The sequence below is a fragment of the Gopherus flavomarginatus genome, chromosome 2, assembly GCF_025201925.1.
Source record: "Gopherus flavomarginatus isolate rGopFla2 chromosome 2, rGopFla2.mat.asm, whole genome shotgun sequence".
Taxonomy (NCBI): Eukaryota; Metazoa; Chordata; order Testudines; family Testudinidae; genus Gopherus; species Gopherus flavomarginatus.
The window spans coordinates 50,625,722-50,647,430 of record NC_066618.1 but is presented as its reverse complement, the minus strand read 5'-3'; the positions used below and the strand labels follow the sequence as shown (position 1 = coordinate 50,647,430).

The window sequence follows — 21,709 nt, the reverse complement described above, 5'->3', positions numbered from 1 at the left end:
TTTGTCCAACCTGCTTGTAAAAATCCCCAATGATGGGGATTCCACAACCTCCCTAAGCAATTTATTCCAGTGCTTAATCACTCTGACAGGAAGATCTTTCTAATGTCCAATCTAAACTTCCCTTGCTGGAATTTATAGAATCATAGACTAGACTATCAGGATATGAAGGGACCTCATGAGATCATCTAGTCCAAACCCCCTGCTCAAAGCAGGGCAAATTCCCAGTTATTTTTTAAAAAACCCAATTCCCTAAATGGCCCCCTCAAAGACTGAGCTCACAACCCTGGGTGTAGCAGGCCAATGACCAAACCACTGAGCTATCCCTCCCCCACTTCTTGTCCTAGCCTTTTATGTATTTTTTTTGCTTTCCACAAACTTTAATGGATTCCATAACAATGAACAAGAGTTTAACACTGGATCACCTGGCCCTTTCTCTTCTTGTCTCCTCCCAGCTCTAAGTGCTTACAGCTCTTAATGGCCAGCATACTCTTGGACCTGCAGTTGGGACCAGCAAATTCCACACACTCAAGCCTCAGCACAATCTTCTTTGTGGTTTTGGCCTTCTGAGGGAAGATAGGCTTTGTCTGACCACCATAACCACTCTGCTTCTGATCATATCGCCTCTTTCCCTGAGCATAGAAAGAGTCCTTGCCCTTCTTGTACTGGGTCACTTTTTGGGGCTGGTGCTTGCCACATTTCTTGCATTAAGTCCTGCAGGTTTTGGGGACGTTCACCATCCTGCCGGCAGCGGCACTGACTGCACGGAAAGAAGGAACCAAACTGTTATCATGTCCCCTCTCAGTCCGTCTCTTCTCCAGACTAAACAAACCCAATTTTTTCAATCTTCTCTCACAGGTCATGTTTTCTAGACCTTAAATCATTTTTGTTGCTCTTCTCCAGACTTTCTCCAATTTGTCCACATCTTTCCTGAAATGTGGTGCCCAAAACTGGACACAATACTCCAGCTGAGGCTTAATCAGCGCAGAGTAGAGCGGAAGAATTACTTCTCGTGTCTTGCTCACAAAACTTCTGCTAATACATCCCAGAAGGATGTTTGCTTTTCTTACAACAATAATTTACCGTTGACACATACTTAGCTCGTTCTCTACTATGAGCCACAGATCCCTTTCCGCAGTACTTCTTCCTACGCCTAGGCAGTCATTTCTCATTGTGTATGTGTGCAACAGATTGGTCCCCGGAATCCCATTTTACAGATTTCAGAGTAGCTGCGGCGTTAGTCTGTAGCCACAAAAAGAAGGGGAGTGGTTGGGTTTCCATTTTACAGTCACTTTTGTTCATGCAGCTCTTTCACAACCCACCCGCAGGCAGGGCATGCACATGCAGCAACGGGCAGCTTGCCACTCTCCTCAGCAAAGCCCCACGCTGCTGTCTGCCCAGGTGCATCTAACGGGCTGTCCCTGAACCAAAGGCACATCACCTCCCCCTACGCCGCCCCTTGCTGCTGGACAGCGCAGCCCGGAGTCACGTGCGCCCCTTGCTCAACCCGGGCACGAGGAGCGCGGAGGATCACGCGCGCGCCGGATGCGCCCCGTGGCCCGGCCTCAGCCAATGAGCTGGCGGCGGCGGGCGGCCTGGTGCGCAGGCGGGGCGGTGCCTGCCGCGTTGGGACAGGAAGGGGCCGGCTGCGCGGGACGAAGCATGGCTGCTAAGGTGAGTCGGGAGCTGCTGCTGCCGGGCTGCGCCCTTCGCTGGGGGGGGTCTCCCCGGCTTGGCTGGAGGGAGGCTGCCGGATGGGGCCTGCCCGTGGTGAAACTTTGCTGCAGTGAGTCTCCCCCGCCTGCCTCTGCAGCTTCCCCCTTGGGTGGGCGCGGCGGTGTTGGAGGGGCAGGCCCCTGGCGCTGCTGGCAGGCGCTGCAGGTTGCGAGCTGGGTCCAGGGCTCTCTGCGGGGCCTGCGCCCAGTGCCTGGGGGATTTGGCTTTAGCCGCGCTGGTGCCTGGCTCCTGCGTGAGGGGAGTTCAAGGGGCCTTCCCACCTGCATCCTCTTGCTTGGGAGCAGCCCGGGGGAGGGAGCGCGCCCCGTCAGGTTTTGCGGTACCCCACGTACAGTTATGGCACTGCACATTCACCTTTGGCTGGGGAATACACATAGGGCAGCAGTGTTGCCCCTATTGCAGCACTTCTGCAGTCGGGGATCTATGACTCCGACAAGGGTCAGATCTGATGGAGCCTGAAAGGACTTTGCTTTTGCCTTCATCGATTAGTCACCTGATTCCTTTCCTAATCCAAATTTAGATAGTGGCCTCACAATGGGTGTCTGTTAAGCACAAGAGTGAGTAATTTGAAGGGATGGTGTTTGGTGTTTTTTTTAACCCTGACAACATATATTTAAAAGAGATCTTTTCCCATGTTACATATTATACATCAGATTCTCCAAATAGAAAATGATTATTCTGTACATGCAGTGGTGCTAGAACTAGGGATGCTGGCTTGGAGTAATAATAACAAACACCAAATGCATGTTTCTATCATCAGCACTCATGCTATAAAAGTTGTTCCAGCACCCCTGTATAAACTTGCAAACACTCTCAGTACATGGTGTAATGCTTACTATTGTGAATAATCTCAGGAAATAGGACCACTCTTGACAGCAAATACTACAAACACTTCCTACTGTAGGTAGCATCAGGCCTTAACATAATAATCTCTGATCTTTTTCTTTTACTTTACTCTGTTTGGATGATGAACACCAGCTAGTCAATTTAGTTGCAGTTTCTACTTACTATGACTTTCAGATTCTCTTTCACTGGTATGAGCTTGGGCTTGGAAAACCCATAGCAAGTGGCTATGTGGTTTTTATTAGACATAAAAACCAAATTCATGGGAATATTGCCATTCTTCATAGGTGCTTTTATTTATTTATTTATTTAACAGTCCCTCCCCTCAAGGTTTGGGCCATATCTTATATAAGTGTCCCTCCAATGAAGACACATTAATTTGATATGTGGGTCAGTGTTGTGATGCTCCTTAGTCTTTCTTATCTATAAACAGCTCTTGTTCATTATCGTTGCTATGTAAGAAGGAATAATTGACTAGATATTCCTAGCCAATGCAACCAAGTCAGAATATTTCCTAAAATTTTTGGGCCTGGTCCTGCTTCCATTGAAATCAGTGGCCAAACTTCTGTGAGAGAACATAAAAAAATAAATGTCAGTGCCAAAAAACCCCAAACCACCCCCCCCCAAAGAAAATATGGCCTGTACAAGTACGACCTGCTGAAGAAACGTATTTCAATAAAGTTAATCACAGAATCACTCTGTTCAGTGTGCTACTCAAGAGCTCTCATAAAAGTTAGGCTGGTTGGTCTCCAACTTCATACTACCTGTTTTAACGAGCAAGATAATGTATGTGATGTGATTTCTGAGTTGAAGCTATTCTCCCTGAATTTTTATTTATCATTCATGACTTTTAGTTGGTTTTATCTAGCTTTGTTTCTGTCTCTCACCACTATAACCAGTTTATCAAGTTCACCCTTCCCAGTCTTTGTATTATTTAAGACTTTTCAAAGTCTCCTATTCGCTGAGATTAAGATTAACCTAGTATCCTTTGCATCACATAGCAAAGATTTTTAATCTAGAGGTCTTCTGGTTACATAGCGCTCTGTCTAGGGCAACATCTTAAATATATCCTAATTTGTCATAGAAGTAATCATATTAGGTAAACCGAGTAGGTATATTGTTGAGCAATATGTTTTGCTTTCAGTTTGTTTTCATAGGGGGTAGATGACCATAGCCCTTTGAGAAAACACTGGAAAAGTATAATCTAAACATCCAGTATATTTAAATTTATTGAACAGGTGAGGCTATATATAGTGCAATTTTAAATAACTTCAGGTTTGGTTGAAAGGTGCCTAATTTATTCTTGTTATTTAAATGGTGCCATAAATGTGCATGGTGTATTGTAGACAGGCATAGTGCCTGCCTGCAGGGTTTACGTTCTTTAGATAACCTCTGAAAAAGGCTAATGGCTGAAATATTAGGTGGCTCCTGAGAGATTCAAGCGAAATAATAACTTCTTATGAATTTGTGAATTGCTGAGTTAGTTTACTATAGGGCTGTCAATTAATCGCAGTTAACTCACACGATTAACTCAAAATTTAATCTTGATTAAAAAATTAATTGTGATTAATCGCACTGTTAAAAGAATACCAATTGAAATTTATAAAATATTTTTTGATTTTTTTCTACATTTTCAAATATATTGATTTCTATTACAACACAGATTACAAAGTGTACAGTGCTCACTTTATATTATTTTTTATTACAAATATTTGCATTGTAAAAATGATAAAACAAAAGAAATAGTACTTTTTAGTTCACCTCATACAAGTACTGTAATGCAATCTCTTTATCATGAAAGTGTAACTTACAAATGTAGATTTTTTTTTTGTTACATAACTGCACTCAAAAACAAAACAGTATAAAGCTTTAGAGCCTACAAGTCCACTCAGTCCTACTTCTTGTTCAGCCAATCTTTAAGACAGACAAGTTTGTTTACATTTATTGGAGATACTGCTGCCTGCTTCTTGTTTAGTGTCACCTGAAAGTGAGAACAGGCATTTGCATGGAACTTTTGTAGCTGGCATTGCAAGGTATTTACGTGCCAGATATGCTAAACATTTGTATGACCCTTCATGCTTCCATGCTGATGACACTCATTAAAAAACGCGTTAATTAAATTTGTGACTGCACTCCTTGGGGGAGAATTGTATGTCTCCTGTTCTGTGTTACCTACATTCTGCCATATATTTCATGTTATAGCAGTCTTGGATGATGACCCAGCACATGTTGTTCATTTTAAGAACACTTTCACAGCAGATTTGACAAAACGCAGAGAAGGTACCAATGTGAGTTTTCTAAAAATAGCTACAGCACTCTACCCAAGGTTTAAGAATCTGAAAGTGCTGTCCAAAATCTGAGAGGGACGAGTTGTGGAGCATGGTTTCAGAAGACTTAAAAGAGCAACATTCTGATGCGGAAACTACAGAACCCGAACCACCAAAATAGAAAATCAACCTTCTGTGGTGGCATCTGACGCAGATGATGAAAATGAACATGCACTGGTCAGCTCTGCTTTGGATCGTTATCGAGCAGAATCCATCATCAGCATGGACGCATGTCCTCTGGAATGGTGGTTGAAGCATGAAGGTACATGAATCTTCAGTGCATCTGGCATGTAAATATCTTGCAACGCCGGCTATAACAGTGCCTTGTGAACGCCTGTTCTCATTTTCAGGTGACATTGCAAGCAAGAAATGGGCAGCATTATCTCCTGCAAATTGTAACCAAACTTGTTTCTCTGAGGGACTGGGTGAAGTAGGACTGAGTGAACTTGTAGGCTCTAAAGTTTTACTTTATTCTATTTTTGAATGCAGGGGTTTTTTTGTACAGAATTCTACATTTGTAAGTTCAACTTTCATGATAAAAAGATTACTTGTATTACATGAAATGAAAATACTATTTCTTTTATCTTTATACAGTGCAAATATTTATAATAAAAAATAAAGTGATCACTATATACTTTGTATTCTGTATTGTAATTGAAATCAATATATATGAAAATATAGAAAACATCCAAAGATATTTAAATAAATAGTATTCTATTACTGTTTAACAGCATGATTAATCACGATTAATTTTTTTAATCACTTGCCAGCTCTAGTTTAATACTTAAGCTGCATTGTGAGACTTTGAAGTTTTCAGCTTCGTAGGCTGAAGTTGCCAGAGTTAAACAAATAGGATGGATTCCCAGTTCTATCAAAGTCAGTGGCATATCTCTAAGCAATACTCTGTACTATTTACAGTAACACCCGCGCTCCAGTCCTTCAAGCACATGCACGAGCAACTTTATCACATACACTCCTTGAGACTAAAGTCATGTGTTTGTAGGGTCGGGCCTTGGTTTGTGTTCTGATTCCTCACTGATGCATCTTAGTAATGTTTGTCTTTTTAACCTCAGCCAAACAATGGACTGGTGAGTTGAACAACTTTTTCTACAAAGTCCTTTTCTTTGCCAGTGTCCTGCATGACTGCTTTTCTTCAATTTTTTTTTTATTGTAGTTCCTCAGACTTATGAATCCCCTGGAATCTAACTTAATTGTTCCTCATTTGCTAGGTCTCAAACGCTGACATTGTAAGGAGCCTTTAAAAACTCAGTCCATCCAAAAATAAAACACATGTTGAAAGACTGCTAAGGCTGCATAGTTAAACACTCAGATATTAAGAAATGACAAAGTATGAGGTTGCATGTGCAACCTTAAATGTGTACTACTATATAGTTTATATTACATAGTGTGACACAATTTGTATACATTTTAACATTCTTTATTGTATATTACTGTATGTAATCTGAGTCCATGAAAGTGTTTTAATAAAAAAAACAACACACAAACATGTTTTTGCACTAGAGATGTAAAAAAGGATAAGGTAATAGTGAACATTTGCTGGAATATATAGTACCCTAAAGTTTATAGCTAAATTAGCATAATACACCTCTACCCCCGCTATAACGCGACCCAATATAACACCGGTTCATGTATAGCGTGGTAGTGGAGCTCTGGCGGTGCTTTAAAGGGTCCGGGGCTCTGGCTGCTGCGGGGAGCCCTGGGTCCTTTAAATCCTGCTGGAGCCCTGCTGCTGCTACCCTGGGGCTGCGGCAGCGGGGCTCGCTGGTGATTTAAAGGGCCTGGGCTCCCTGCAGCGGCTGGAGCCCGGAACTCTTTAAATCACTGCCGGAGCCCCACTGCTGCTACCCCAATATAACAGAGTTTCAGCTATAACACGGTAGGGATTTTTGGCTCCTCACAACCGCGTTATAGCGGGGTAGATTTGTAGTTACATAGCACAATCTTCAGAGAATGAGGTGGTTATGTAAAGTCTTTTTATTGTAGTTCATGCACAGGCATATATGGTGTTATACATTATTTCTTACCTTCTGAGTATTGTGCAACCTTAGCATTTTCTTTTTGGGTGGAATTTCCTGGAGAAGTTGCATAATGTGGAACAATTTAGCCAGAGAACTCCCCGTCACACACTTTCCTATTTTTTTTAAAGCACAGTTAAATTAGTCACCTGTGTTCAGTGAGTTCAACCTTCCTTTGCTCCAAATGTTGCTACAAAGTGAACATGCACAGTACTATTAATAAAGTGACTTCTTTTTATTTCGAAGGCCACACGACCCTGTCAAATTAAAACCAATTTAATTAGGAAGTTCTAAGGCATTTCTCAATGAGAGCTGTTTCCATGCCACATTTTAACTTTCTATCAACCTGTCATTTTGGCACTGCTGCTGTTCCTCGTAAGGTTGAAAGATTTTATCTATAATGGGAAAGGTGTATTTTTCTTATTTTGCACTCCAAAACAGCTAAACTGTGTTTGAATGTTTTTTGTACGAATCACACTTGAGCAGAGTCCACGTCTGAATAATTTTAATGCAAAAGTGAATGTTTCAGAAAGCATCTAAAAATTGGGATTTAGAATGGAAAAACACGTGATTTAGGCTTCAACCTTATAACTGATTACTGCATCTGCATTGAGACCTGTCCTGTTGTTGCAGGAAAAAGAGCCTTAACTATCACGTTAGTTATCTCACCTTCTCTAATACTCTGCTCTCGTGTATGCCTTGTGCTAAATGTGCATACAGTTTATGTGTATGTTTACTTGATGTTTGTTGTTTAACATATGATAACAAAAGTGTAGCTCAAACAGATGTTTCACTAAACTAACTTATTCTGTCAAGTGTTTAAGCACATGCATCCTCCCACTAAAGTTATGCACATGAATAAATCTTTGCAGATTTGGGTCCTGTCAGAATTAATTGATAACTGTAATGAGATAACAAAAATCAGATGTAATGAGATAAATATCTTACACTGTTAACTGATGTGAATTTAAATAAAGTTAACAGTCTTTGAGTCTTATCCAACTTACATTAATATATTGTAACAAAAAAGAAACAAATCTGGTGTAGAATTCTGATATGTCTTCTAAGCTAGTTTTATTTTTACTGTGTTTTCAGACTGCTTGCTATTGAAGCTGATATAACAATACCTGCCATTAAAAAACAAACAAACCCTAAATATGAAATTAAAATATGAAAGCTAAGCTCTGCATTTCCCTTATTTTTCACAGATTAATATATTCAGAGACCTTCCAGGAGCTGAGTTCCTCAAATTCATTTTGGCATCATTTAATTCAAATTATTTCCTTTCAGGTGCTCCTTCCATATGCTTTATAAAACAATTTGAGTATTTTCTGCACAACAGATGTAAAAACAAGGCTCCTAATCCTGTAGGCAGTACCTGCTGGGTGGATTCAGCGGAGTTACATGCGGGTTTAGGACCTAAGGCCCTGATCCTTCAAGTGACTGTAAGTGAGAATGCTACTGTGGTTGCATCGAGCCCCACTGAAATCAGTGGGGTTTTGCACAGATGCAGCAGTGTGATTGTGTGCAGTCACTTGTTGGATCAGGACCTGTGCCTGTAACTGCTCTCTGTATCTCTTTAAAAATATAATATAGACTAAAGAAAAAGTTTGCTTCTTGCTACTTTTCAGTTATTTACATCCTGACTTTTCATGAGACCATTAAGTATCTGATAAAGGGATACTGTCAATTTAAGTCACAATTTTGACAATTTCTTACTTTATCATTGTTAGAACTAACATCAGAGATGACTAACTGAAATAGGTTGAAAAACAAACCCAATTTTTTCCCATAATTTCATATTTTCCACTCTGTGCATTTGACAGCACTTCGTGTCAAGTGATTTTCCTTTGTGTAGTAAGTTTGGGGCCTAATCCTGTGAACACATACAGCTGAGTATAATGCTTACTCACAAGAGTAGTCCCATTGAAGCCATGGGCTACTCATGTGAAACGCCTTCTAAGGCACTATTCAGCAATGGATCCTCTTGCATGGAACTCATTACAGGATTAACGTCTAAATCCTGGTCTACACTACACAGTTAGGTTGACATAAGGCACCACCGACAGAAGGAGAGTAGTGTGGACATAAGCCACCGCTGTAAATATTGCGGTGGCTGTAAATGGACCTAACCTATGCCGACTTAAGATTGTAGTATAGACGTGCGATAAATTATAAGAACGGCCATACTGGGTCACACCAAAGGTTCATCTAGCCCAGTGTCCTGTCTTCCAACTGTGGCCAATGCCAGGTGGCCCAGAGTGTATGAACAGAACAGGTTATCATCAATGATTCATTCCCTGTCGCTCATTCCCAGCTTCTGGCAAACAGAGGTTAGGGACATCATCCCTGCCCATCCTGGCTAAAAACCACTGATGGACCTATGCTCCATGAATTTATCTAGTTCTTTGTTGAACTCTGTTATAGTTTTGCCAGAGGATGTTGTGAAGGCCAATGAGCTCCACAGGTTGACTGTGCGTTGTGTGTAGAAATACTTACTTTTGTTTGTTTTTAAACCTGCTGACTATTAATTTCATTTGGTGACCCCAGTTCTTGTTTTATGAGAAGGAGTAAATAATACTTCCTTATTTACTTTCTCCGCACCAGTCTTGTTTTTATAGATCTCTATCATATCCCCCCTTAGTCATCTCTTTTCCAGCTGAAAAGTCTGTCTTTTTAATCTCTCCTCAGACAGAAGCCGTTCCATACCCCTAATCATTTTTATTGCCCTTGTCTGAATTTTTTCCAATTCTTTTTTTTTTTTTTTTTTTTGAGATGGGACAACCACATCTGCAAACAGTATTCAAGGTATGGGTATGCCATGGATTTATATAGAGGCAATATTATATTTTCTATCTTATTATCTATCCCTTTCTTAATGGTTCCCAATATTCTGTTTGCTTATTTGACTGCCGCTGCACATTGAGTGGAGGTTTTCAGAGAATTATCCGCTATAACTCCAAGATCTCTTTCTTGAGTGGTAACGGCTAATTTAGACCACATTATTTTATACGTATAGCTGGGATTATTTTTTTCCAATGTGCATTACTTTGCATTTATCAACATTGATTTTAATCTGTCATTTTGTTGCCCAGTCACCCAGTTTTGTGAGATCCTTCTGTAGCTCTTCGCAGTCTGCCTGAGACTTAACTATCTTGAGTAGTTTTGTATCATCTGCAAATTTTGCCATCTCAATATTAACTCTTTCTCTCAGATCATTTATGAATGCGTTGAATAGGACTGGTCCCAGTACAGACCCCTGGGGGACACCACTATTTACGTCTCTTCGTTCTGAAAACTGACCATTTATTCCTACCCTTTGTTTCCTATCTTTTAACCAGTTACTGATCCATGAGAGGACCTTCCCTCTTATCTAGGGTGACCATATTTTCCCAAAGGGAAAACAGGACACCCATGGGCTGGCCCTAAACACCATTCGACCCCCACTTCTGCTGTGCAGGGCCAGCCTAAACCCTCCCTGAGGTTCCCTAGCCTCTCCATGCATGGGGGTGCCAGAGATCACCCTTGCCACTCCACACGCTTCAGCCAACCTGAGCCCTCCCACCTATGCGGGGCCAGCTTGAGGTCCTCCTCCCCAATGGCACCCCGTGCCGGCACAAGACACCCCACTTGTGACCCCCCCCCATCCTGTCTGAACCCCTTGCCTCGTGCCCATTTGCAGGGTTAGTCCCCTGAGCCCCCCCACCCCCCGCTGCTGCCTGGGTGCAGAGCTGATCCGAGCCCCCCCCCCGCCTTAGTGCACGGGGCTGGTCCTCTGAGCTCCCCTGCCACCCATGTGCAGGGCTGGTGATCCAAACCCCCCTGCCACATGACCACCATTGGCTGGTGGTCCATATTCTCCCCCTGCATACCTGCACGTAGGGCTGCCCGAGCCACTCTCCCTGGCCCTCCCTCCAGTGCAGGGCTGGCATTGCCACTCCCCCCATCAAGTTCCTTCATGCCTCAGTAGGGGTCCTATGTGTGGTGGGGGTCGAAAGCGAGGTGAAACGCTGCTTGCAGCCTGCTACCCTAGCCAGGGGGCCAGCAGAGCCCCTCCACCCAGGGGAGCAGGGATCCTCCTGCCAGGGCTGAGCAGGGCCCCCCATCCGTATGGGCTACCCCAGGTGCTGGACTGGGGGCACAGCAGGTCCATGGAGGAGGAGTGGGGGCACGCCCTGCCCCAGCCACTCACCCTTGTAAGGCGGGAGTTGACTGCGGCGGAGGTGATCCTTGGATAGCGGGGCAGGAGCAGCAGCAGGAACGATGGAGCCAGGGCTACTCCTGGGCATGTTCTCGCTGCCCATCTCTGACGCTGCTACTGCCGCCAATGCTGTTGCCGCTGAAGGAGGCAGCAACGGAGACTCTGGCATGGACACACGCTAGGGCGAGTGAGAGGAGGGGGGGCATTGCCACCTGCCCTCCCCTGCTGCCGGCTCTGTGTTGTGATCATAGAAAATATGGGACAATTTGCCCATGTTTAACAAAAAGTCAGGACACTTGGAAGAAGGCTTAAATACAGGACTGTCCCTTTAAAAACAGGATGTCTGCTCACCCTATTCTTATCCCATGACTGCTTACTTTGCTTAAGAGCCTTTTGTGAGGGACCTTGTCAAAGGCTTTCGAAAAATCTAAGTACACTAGATCCACTTGATCTTCCTTTTCGACATGCTTGTTGATTCCCTCAGAGAATTCTAGTAGAGTAGTGAGGCACAATTTCCCTTTACAAAAACCATGTTGACTCTTTCCCAATGAATTATGTTCCTCTATAAGTCTGACAATTTTGTTTTTCTGCTATAGTTTCAATCAGTTTGCCTGGTACTGAAGTCAGGCTTACTGGCCTGTAATTGCCAGGATCACCTCTGGAGCCCTTTTAAAAAATTGGTGTCACATTAGCTATCCTCCAGTCATTTGGTACAGAAACTTGATTTAAATGATAGGTTACAGACTACAGTTAGTAGTTCTGCAATTTCACATTGGAGTTCCTTCAGAACTCTTGGGTGAATAAACAGTAATAAGTCACCGGGACCAGATGGTAGTTTATCAATTTGTTCCAAAACCTCCTCTAATGATACCTCAATCTGGGACAGTTTCTCAGATCTGTCCTAAAAAGAATGGCTCAGGTTTGGGAATCTCCCTCACATCCTCAGCCATGAAGACTGATGCAAAGAATTCATTTAGATTCTCCACAATGGCTTTATCATCCTGGAGTGCTCATTTAGCGTCTTGATCATCCAGTGGCCCCACTGGTTGTTTAGCAGGCTTCCTGCCTCTGATGTACTTACACCTTTCTTTTTTTAGCTATTACTTTTTGATTCTTTGGCTAGCTGTTCTTCAAATTCTTTTTTGGCCTTCCTAATTATATTTTTACACTTTATTTGCCAGAGTTTATGCTCCTTTCTATTTTCTTCACTAGGATTTAACTTCCACTTTTTAAAGGATGCCTTTTTGCTTCTGTTACTTTGTTGTTTAGCCACAGTGGCACTTTTTTGGTTCTCTGTTTTTTAATTTGGGTATACATTTAAGTTGAGCCTCTATTATGGTGTTTTTAAAAAGTTTCCATGCAGCTTAAAGGGATTTCACTTTTGGTGCTATACCTTTTAATTTCTGTTTAACTAACTTCCTCATTTTTGTGTAGTTCTCCTTTCTGAAATTAAATGCTACCGTGTTGGGCTGCTGTGGTGTTTTCCGCGCCGCAGGGATGTTAAATTTAATTATATTATGGTCACTATTAATAAGAGGTCCAGCTGTATTCACCTCTTGGACCAGATCCTGTGCGCCACTTAGGACTAAAGCAAGAATTGCCTCTCTGCTTGTGTGTTCCAGGACTAGCTGCTCCAAGAAGCAGTTATTTAAGATGTCAAAAAACTTTATCTCTGCATCGTGTCCTGAGGTGACATGTACCCACTCAATATGGGGATGGTTGAAATCCCCCATTATTATTGAGTTTTTTATTTTAATAGTCTCTCTCGGAGCATTTCACAATCACTATCACCATCCTGGTCAGGTGGTTGGTAATATATCCCTACTGCTATAAGTCCTTTCCCCCCGCCCCCCGTAGTATTTTTACACAGCAATGAGAAGACAAAAGTACATTTTTTAAAAATAGGAAGATGTAAACCTATAGATATTAGCAGGGGATACTGAGGGGCATGGATAGTAACTGAAATGGCTTTTAAGTAACTTTTGTAATTCACTTATTTTCATTTTGACAGAGTCCCCATAAGACCACACTAGTGTGTAGTCTCATTTCCTGTACAACTCTTTGGAAACCTGCTATTAGAACCTGCAGTTTTGTTTACCTCAGTCATGTCAAATTTTGTCGAAGACCTATCTAGCACCTATTATATTAAGAAATACAAATTCCTTTTTCTGTGCAGCTTTCCATCCTTGGAAGTTAGAGGAGCTCGTTTTTTATATACTGAAAATACAATACATAGGATCAGGAAGAACATCTTTAACGTAGAGAAGTTTACATCCCTGAATGCTAAAAATATGTCTTCTGACAAGTATTCAGGCGCACATCTATTTTATTTATCCATGTTGTCCAAGGAGATATGTGACTTTGTAGTTACTGGATGATGATATACATTTTGTCTTTTATTTTGAATTAAATGTTGGTTTTATCTGTTCAGTTGCTGCTTGTGTGACTATTGAATGAGTTTACAATGCTGAGGTGTGCGTTCAAAATTCTAGTGCATATGTGTACAGCACCAAACCTTGATCTTGATTAGGGCCTCTGGGCCATACTATAACTATTATATAATAATGCCATGTTGTCTGAGGGTTACTGGTTAGTCTTCAGAACCAGTGATAGAGGAGGGAGATGCCTGCAGTCAATAAAAAAAAGTAAAGATACATTTTTCTGACGCAGGTCTGTTCTGGAAAGTATCTGTACATCTCAATCATTTGCAGGGAGATGAATCTGCCCTGATGAGTACTTTATCTTGAATTGCATTGTAATAAAACAATTTAAACTGAAGCTTTGTTAAAGTACTTAAACGAACACTGCCAATGCATTTTCTGTAACCTTTTGAAATAATTTCATACTAGTTACAATGTCGTAAAATGTAGAAGTATATGACTGAAATCACGTTCTTTACCAAAAATGTTACTTCAGCCTACACAAAAACTAGTGTGTGTGTGGTAGGATAAAATTGCTCATAAGGAGTGGGCTGCTGGCATTTTTTTTCTCTTTAGAAAGAAAGCGTTTGAGAATGGGGGGTGCATACAAACACACACTTAGAGAACTATATAAACTTTGAAAATAAACAGAAGTAAATTAAATGTTGTGACTACTAACCTGAATGATGTCCCTTCAATTTCTTAAATTCAGACTAGTAATCAGATGATACCTGATTTGCTGATTTGTTTCTAAAATGGATTGGATTGGAGGAACGAGAAATGTTTTTTCCTTTTCCACTTGGAACTGTTGATCCTCTTCATTTCTATGCTAAACTGTTGAGTTGGTTTCCCCCCTCTCTCCAGTATAATCTGGAGACTTGAACCTAAGCTCGGAAGCAAGAATTTGGACTGAATTTTTCACAGAACTTCAAACATAAAATAAAACTACCCTGGCAAATAATTTGGTGCTGTATTTTTGATATGTTAGTGATTGATTTATTTATATGTTGAAATGTGAACTGACTTTTGCAGTAGAAGGAATCTTTCATGTCATGAGAGCGTATGGTTAGGTTTACTTTGATTAACCTAGCAATCTGCTGCACACTTGTCTAACAGTGCTAATCAATTTTAGTGCAACATAGATCGAAACACCACACAGAGAAGATTGCTGCCTAAGTCCATAAATGTCAGTCAATTGGGGGAAATCTAATACCCTGTGGATTTTGTTGTTGTTGTTGTTGTGGCGTTAGCATGGGGAAAGTAAAGGAGAGAAATAATAATGGCAAGAACCATGAATATGATATGGTTATCAACAGACATTTTTTATATTTAGCTTGGTAGCTTTTGATATAGATTTCATTTGATATGCAATAGGATTTTTTATCATGGTACTGTTGAATCAGATTCATTAAAATATTTAGAAATCAAAAACAGATATACTGACCCAAATTAATAGAATTGGGATTGGGGTTAGTATGTTTGGCTTTGGGGACAATAACAGAAGTTCCTGTACAACTTGTTGTAACTTCATAGTAGATCGAATGAAATGTACCACATTATTACATGACTGTGCGCTCTCTTCAGCTGTCTATGTACATGGTGGTCTGGGATGCATAAGCCTCAGAAGACCATTTATGCTGGCTGTGCTCCTGGCTGAGCTGTTTAGAGAAGGTCAGTATAGTCAGTAAGGAAAAGATGAGCGCACATAATCTGCTTCGATGTTTGGAGGGTATGTAAATGAACAGCTTCATTTCTCTTTCCCTCCTCTCCTTCTTACCTGTTGATACTTTGGGCTGCAATAACATCCCTTGAGTAGCTCCACTGACAAGGGTAGCTCCAGGGCTGAATTGCTGGAACAAATTTTTTGTGTGTGTGTGTGTGTGTGTGTGTGTGTTTGTGTGTTTTAGAAACAAAGTTAGGTGGAGTAGCCTCCTACACCACCAAACATGAGCTGGGGAAGGGAGGGTGCCACAGTAGAATGATAGACTCATAGGACTGGAACGGACCTCGAGAGGTCTTCTAGTCCAGTGCATGGCACTCACAGAAGGCCTAAATATTATCTGGACCATCCCTGAAAAGTGTTTGTGTAACCTGCTCTTAAAAACCTCCAATAATGGAGATTCCACAGCCTCCCTAGGCAATTTATTCCAATGTTTAACCACCCTGACAGTTAAGAAGTTTTTCCTAAGGTCCAACCTAAATCTCTCCTTGCTGCAATTTTAAGCCCATTGCTTCTTGTCCTATCCTCAGAGGTTAAGGAGAATAATTTTTCTCCCTCCTACTTGTAACAGCTTTTGATGTCCTTGCAAGCTGTGTCATGTCCCCTGTCGGTCTTCTCTTCTCCAGACTAAACAAACCCAATTTTTTTCAATCGTCCCTCATAGGTCATGTTTTCCAGAATTTTAATCATTTTTGTGGCTCTTTTCTGGACTTTCTCCAATTTGTCCACATCTTTCCTGAAAAGTGTCATCCAGAAGTAGGCACAATACTCCAGTTGAGGCCTAATCAGCGCAGAGCTGAATAATTCCTTCTTGTGTCTTGCTTACAACACTCCTGCTAATACATCCCAGAATGTTTGCTTTTCTTGCAATAGTGTTTTACTGACAAATACTTAGCTTTTTATCTACTATGACCCCCAGATCCCTTTCCGCAGTACTCCTTCCTAGGCAGTCATTTCCCATTTTGTATGTGTGCAACGGATTGTTCCTTCCTAAGTGGAATACTTTGCATTTGTCCTAATTGAATTTCATCCTATTTACTTCAGACCATTTCTCCAGTTTGGCTAGATTTATTCTGAATTTTAATCTCATCCTTCAAAGCTCTTGCAACCCCTCCCTGCTAGGTATCAGCCACAAACTTTATAAGTGTACTCTCTATGCCATTATCCAAATCATTGAAGAAGATATAGAACAGGATCAGACGCAGAACTAATCCCCGCGGGACCCCATTCAATATGCCCTTCCAGCTTGATGGAGAGCCACTGATAACTACTTTCTGAGAACAGTTTTCTAACCAGTTTCGCACCCATCTTATAGTAGCTCCGTCTAGGTTGTGTTTCCCTAGTTTGTTTATGACAGGGATCGGCAACCTTTGGCACGCGGCCTCCCAGGGTAAGCACCCTGGTGGGGGGGGGTGGTTTGTTTACCTGCTGTGTCTGCAGTTTGGGCTGATCGCGGCTCCCACTGGCTGCCGTTCGCCGCTCCAGGCCAATGGGGGCGGTGGGAAGCGGTCGCCAGCACATCCCTTGGCCTGCGCTGTTCCCAACAACCCCCATTGGCCTGGAGCGGTGAACCACGGTCAGTAGGAGCCAAAATTGGCCGAACCTGTGGATGCGGCAGGTAAACAAACAGGCCCGCCCCACCAGGGTGCTTACCCTGGGGGGCCGTGTGCCAAAGGTTGCCGATCCCTGGTTTATGAGAAGGTCATGCGAGTCAGTATGCGAGGCCTTACCGAAATCAAGATATACCACATCCGCCACATCCCCCCCCCCTCATCCACAAGGGTTGTTACCCTGTCAAAGAAAGCTATTAGGTTGGTTTGAAATAATTTGTTCTTGACAGTCCATATTGACTGTTAATCACCTTATTATCTTTTAGGTGTTTGCAAACTGCTTGATTGCTGGTCTGTATTGCTGTATATAATATTAGAGTCTGGAAGAGTTTTGTTGTTCATCTCTATGAGAGGGAGGACTCAGGTAGCCATGTAAGGGCAAAAACTTTCGGCCACAACTGAAGGAGATCTCTCCTCCCTTGAAATAGGAAGCAACGTCTGGGAGAATCAGAGCTTCCATGGGTTCTCAGCTATGGCAGTTTCAGGCTAGATGATTACTTTAGACTGGTAATTTATTCATTGTTTCTACTTTTGTAACTCGTGTCAATTGCATTTTAAATGCAGTGTGATTGCTGTTTAAATGCAGTCTGAGTTTTGATACTCAGGTGTCATATGCAAAGATTTACTCAGTCATCTGAATTTTCACTGTAACAAGCTGCATTGCTGCAGCGTATCATTGCCTTGCTTATATTGAAGTCTGGTTCTGCTCAGTACAATAACACATTCTTTCTCAATACATCTGCTGCCTGTACAGCTTGAATGTTTATCTGATGACTTTGGGTATAAAAATAAGCTTTTTTTTTCCTTGTTGATCGTGCGAAGCCAGTGCAGTTGAGAGAGAGAGAGATTCTGTTTCTTCCTGAGCATCATCAACAGAGCATACTGATTTCTAATCAGCTCCCCGTTGATGGCAATGGGCTTGCCCACATGTCACTGACAGCCTAATTTGGATTTAGCTCTTTTATTATTGGTAATGTGCAAAGAGAAAAGAGTGCAGTGTGCAATTCGAATAACATCTGTATTTTTAAACTCAGTATATTTGCAAGGGAAGTCATTGGCATCTCCCCACAATGCAATTTTTAGTCACTTTTCTACACTTTAAAAAGTGTAAAGAGCAAGAATAGAGTTCAGATTTGAAGGGAGCGGCGTTTTTCTCACAAAATAAGCTCCATCCACATAAGATGTTACTCTCAGTAAATTGTGTAGATGTTCAAAATATCACTGTGCATACACTCTCAGCTCCTCTGGCTTGATTTTCCCTCAGTGGTACTTATAAGTCCTGCTGAACTCTTTGAGCTTGGTGCACCCTTGAAGGGAGTTCACGTATCCCACTGTCCTCTCGTGCTTGGCTCCTCAACTGGAGGTGGGGGAAAATGTTGCCATTTTCTCCCAGATTTTCTCACTGGTGGTGTCAGAATGATCTATCACTCTCAGAAGATTTTGCAGAGCCTCATAATATGGGGGTGTCTCTCCTCTGTTGGATGTTTTGATGAGAAGTGAGTTAATATTGTTGATACACCTCTACCCCGATATAATGCAACCTGATATAACACGGGTTCGCAAATAGGGCTGCAACCCTGGGGCTCCAGCAGCAGGGCTCAGCCAGCAATTTAAAGGGCCTGGGGCTCCCCACGGCTGAAGCCCTAGGCTCTTTAAATCACCGCTGGATCCCTGTTGCCGCTACCCTGGTATAACGGGGTTTCACCTATAACACGGTAGGGATTTTTGGCTCCCGAGGACTGCGTTATATCAGAGTGGAGGTGTATTTTCCTGGGCATTTGATTTAGCCCACATTGAGATGAATAGGACAGATCACAGAAACTGGTAATGGTTTTGAGGCTATGTCAGCCACCATAATGACTAGAGATGCACTGCCTTTAAAAATGGGAAAGCTTATATTCTGCAGAACAAGGCAGAAGCATGGAAGAGATACTGACTGTGTTACTGCACACTGGCTATATCAAAGTCCTAGGCAGGGACCTCTTTTATTCACAAGTATAGAATATACTTTTTTGCTAACATGCACGTGTCCTAAATGCTTTACAGACGATAAACAAATATCCTGCTCCTGCCTCAAGTAGCTTTCAGTCTAAATTTTAGACAGGATGTGAAGTACTGGTGACAAATGGTAAGGTGGGGATGTGGCTAGGAAAGTAAGCCTTGAAGGATCTTTAATTCTTTATGACCAGGTTATCTTTATTTCCAAGCAAAACAGAATTAAACTGACCTATTAGATCAGATGTCAGCTTTGAGGTAAGTTGTTGGGCCGATTTATAAAAGTAAATTTTTTTTTAACTTATGAACTCGATTGGTTTTATTGAGGTTAACATATGAATTATACATTCAGAACTTGCCTATACTGCTTCTGTTCAGGGCACAAATATTAATACATTATTAGTTAAAATCTAGTTTAAGAAAATTCCCATTAGTTAATTTGTAGGACATGTGGTTAGCAAGTCACACAGGCATTTAGAGGCTATTTTCATAATTATTGGGGCCGATAGTTGCTACCAGAAAGCAAAAATTGTAGATGCTTTATTATAGCTGTATCGTGTGTTTAATAATCAAGACAAGCAATCAAAAACAGCAACCCTCATCCAATAGGGAAAATACTTGTTACATGTCTAGGTGACCACAGTTTTTAGACACATTTATAAATAGAAAGTGACTTTGTTTTAGTTGTCAGTTTATCGCTACCCAAAGATTGTTCTAGGGAATTAATTGTTGAATGAGAAGGTGAAAACTTAAAGTAGTTGTGGGATTGTACTTGACAATGAAGTAGAATCAAAGTCTGAATTAGAATTTGAAACTCATGTTTGAATATTACTTTGGATTTTTCACATTTATTGTTTCATTTTGTCACAATCGGAAACTTTAGTAAAAGGGTACACTCATGTGGAGCATTTATTCTCTCTGGGTTCTTGTGTGCTTTCAGGAATAGATTGATTGGATTCATATTTATTTCAGGGATGACCTCAATTATGGTGCAGGTTGCATATCTGTTAGCCAGCATAGGTGAATATAAGTTGGTGTACCATACAGTCTGATAGGGTGGAAAACTGGGCTTGTAGCTGGAGGGCAACCAATAGGAGGGTTTAAGAAGGTTAGGCAGAGGGAAAGTAGGGGCCACACACATTTTTATTATTAAGTATTTTATGTATTTCTTATGTAGGGGTTATATATTTATCACTATTCACATCACTTCTGAGTTTGGCCCTAAAATGGTATCTCTTGGTTGAACACATTCTAACTTTGTAAATGCCCATTTAGAATGTGTTAGGTATATAGCTGATAAATGCATTTTGTGGACTTTACATGGTGACAGATGCACAAGTGCACCTGAGCTCATCTGGGGTGGGAGCTGAGGATCTGACTTACAGTACTCAGTTTAGGAGAGAGAATTGCTGACATGGCCCCACCTTCAAACACTTGGGTCATATCTAATCTGAAAATGCCTGCCTTTTTCCCACTGCAGTTGATGCAGATATTTACCCATGCTAACAATGGAGCTCTTCTGTTCCCCCAAATTCTTCCTACTTTCTTCCTATTTGCCACAACTTTATGACCAATTTCTCAAACTTTTATATTCATATTAGTTTATTTACTCTTTCCAGTGATGGCTGGTAATATCTGATGGAGTGGGTAAAAGTAACATATAAAGTGTAAAAGTGACATATTGGAATCAATATACAAGAGCAGATAAAGATCATAGTGTGTTTCTGACAGTAGTCAATGTCTATCCTTGTTTTCTCAGGTGAGACTTCCACTGAAATTTTTCCCAGATACTCCAACATTTACCAGCTTCTCAGTGTTTGCTATTCAAGCTTGTGAGACTTTCTCTGCTTTTTTCTTCATGATATTTACTCATCTGAAGGAGCTTTGAACATTTGGCTGGGGGCAGACACTGTTAAGACAGACTGTATTAAGGATGATCCTGCGCTAAGTGTTCATCATCTGGTATAGAGGAGGAGGAGCCTGTGTGACCTTTCTTAGCTGCTGGTGCTGCTCCAACTTTCCAGCCAATTCAACGAGCAGAGCTGGTTTTCTCTACAAGGCATGCATATTCCTTGGTAGCCAATAAAAGAATGCTTAGTGGGTGGGCTAGTAAATACTCTTCCCCTGGGGGAAGTTGTGGTGTGAGGTTGCCAGCTGCTACTACAGCATTAAAGCATCAAAGTAAAAAGTCAATGTATAGAAGAAGGAAAAAGCGACCACTAGTTTGAGCCCTTAATGAATATTTAATCAAAGTGTAATAGCTTTGGTGCAGTGGGTTCATTTTGGAATGGTATGTTTGTTTAAAAAAAAAAAAAAAGTATGACACATACTTCATCATAAGCCTTTTAAACTAGCCTGCCCATCAAAATGATTGTGACCCCAAGGGTCTAAAATCCATGTGTCACCTCAGTTTAGAGTTCTGTACACAAATGTATGGCAGCATATAGCATACCCCAAAGGCATACTGCTAAACACAGCTGCAGGCCATTTATTATTATTGTCACTGTTTTTATTCTCTCTAAGAAATGTGACCCATTTGTGCACTTTCCTGGTTACGTCATTGCTGAGACCTTTGGGCCATGCTTTTTAATTATTTTAGGCTTTAATTCTGTAGTTAGCAGGTATTAAATTTATAACTTATTTTAACACATCTCATGCAGTAGGAACTTTCACATGTGACACTGTGTGTGAAAACCCATTAGAAAAAGATTCTCACATGTAAGAATATTTTGGTTAATTCAGACTGTGTGATGGGCTGGGGACTAGAATCAGATTAGTTAAATCTTTACATATCTAAGTGAACAATATTTTCACATTTCCATT

The 21,709-nt window shown here is 41.4% G+C and overlaps 1 protein-coding gene and 1 pseudogene across 3 annotated transcripts in view; one reads left to right on the top strand and one right to left on the bottom strand.

Annotated features, from left to right (window-relative positions):
- Window positions 1–407: 407 nt before the first annotated feature.
- LOC127045563 (60S ribosomal protein L36a-like) lies at window positions 408–770 on the bottom strand (annotated as a pseudogene).
- Window positions 771–1,614: 844 nt separating this feature from the next.
- The window catches only part of SLC25A13 (solute carrier family 25 member 13), a 141,650-nt gene continuing 121,555 nt past the window's right edge, over window positions 1,615–21,709 (top strand). The window contains exon 1 of one of the 3 annotated variants that reach the window (XM_050941710.1): window positions 1,615–1,671. In XM_050941710.1, the coding sequence (XP_050797667.1) occupies window positions 1,660–1,671 (12 nt within the window). In that variant the 5' untranslated portion in view covers window positions 1,615–1,659. Of the gene's footprint in view, window positions 1,672–5,978; window positions 5,993–21,709 lie in introns of those variants that run through there. The other 2 variants (XM_050941711.1, XM_050941712.1) reach the window with 2 other exon arrangements.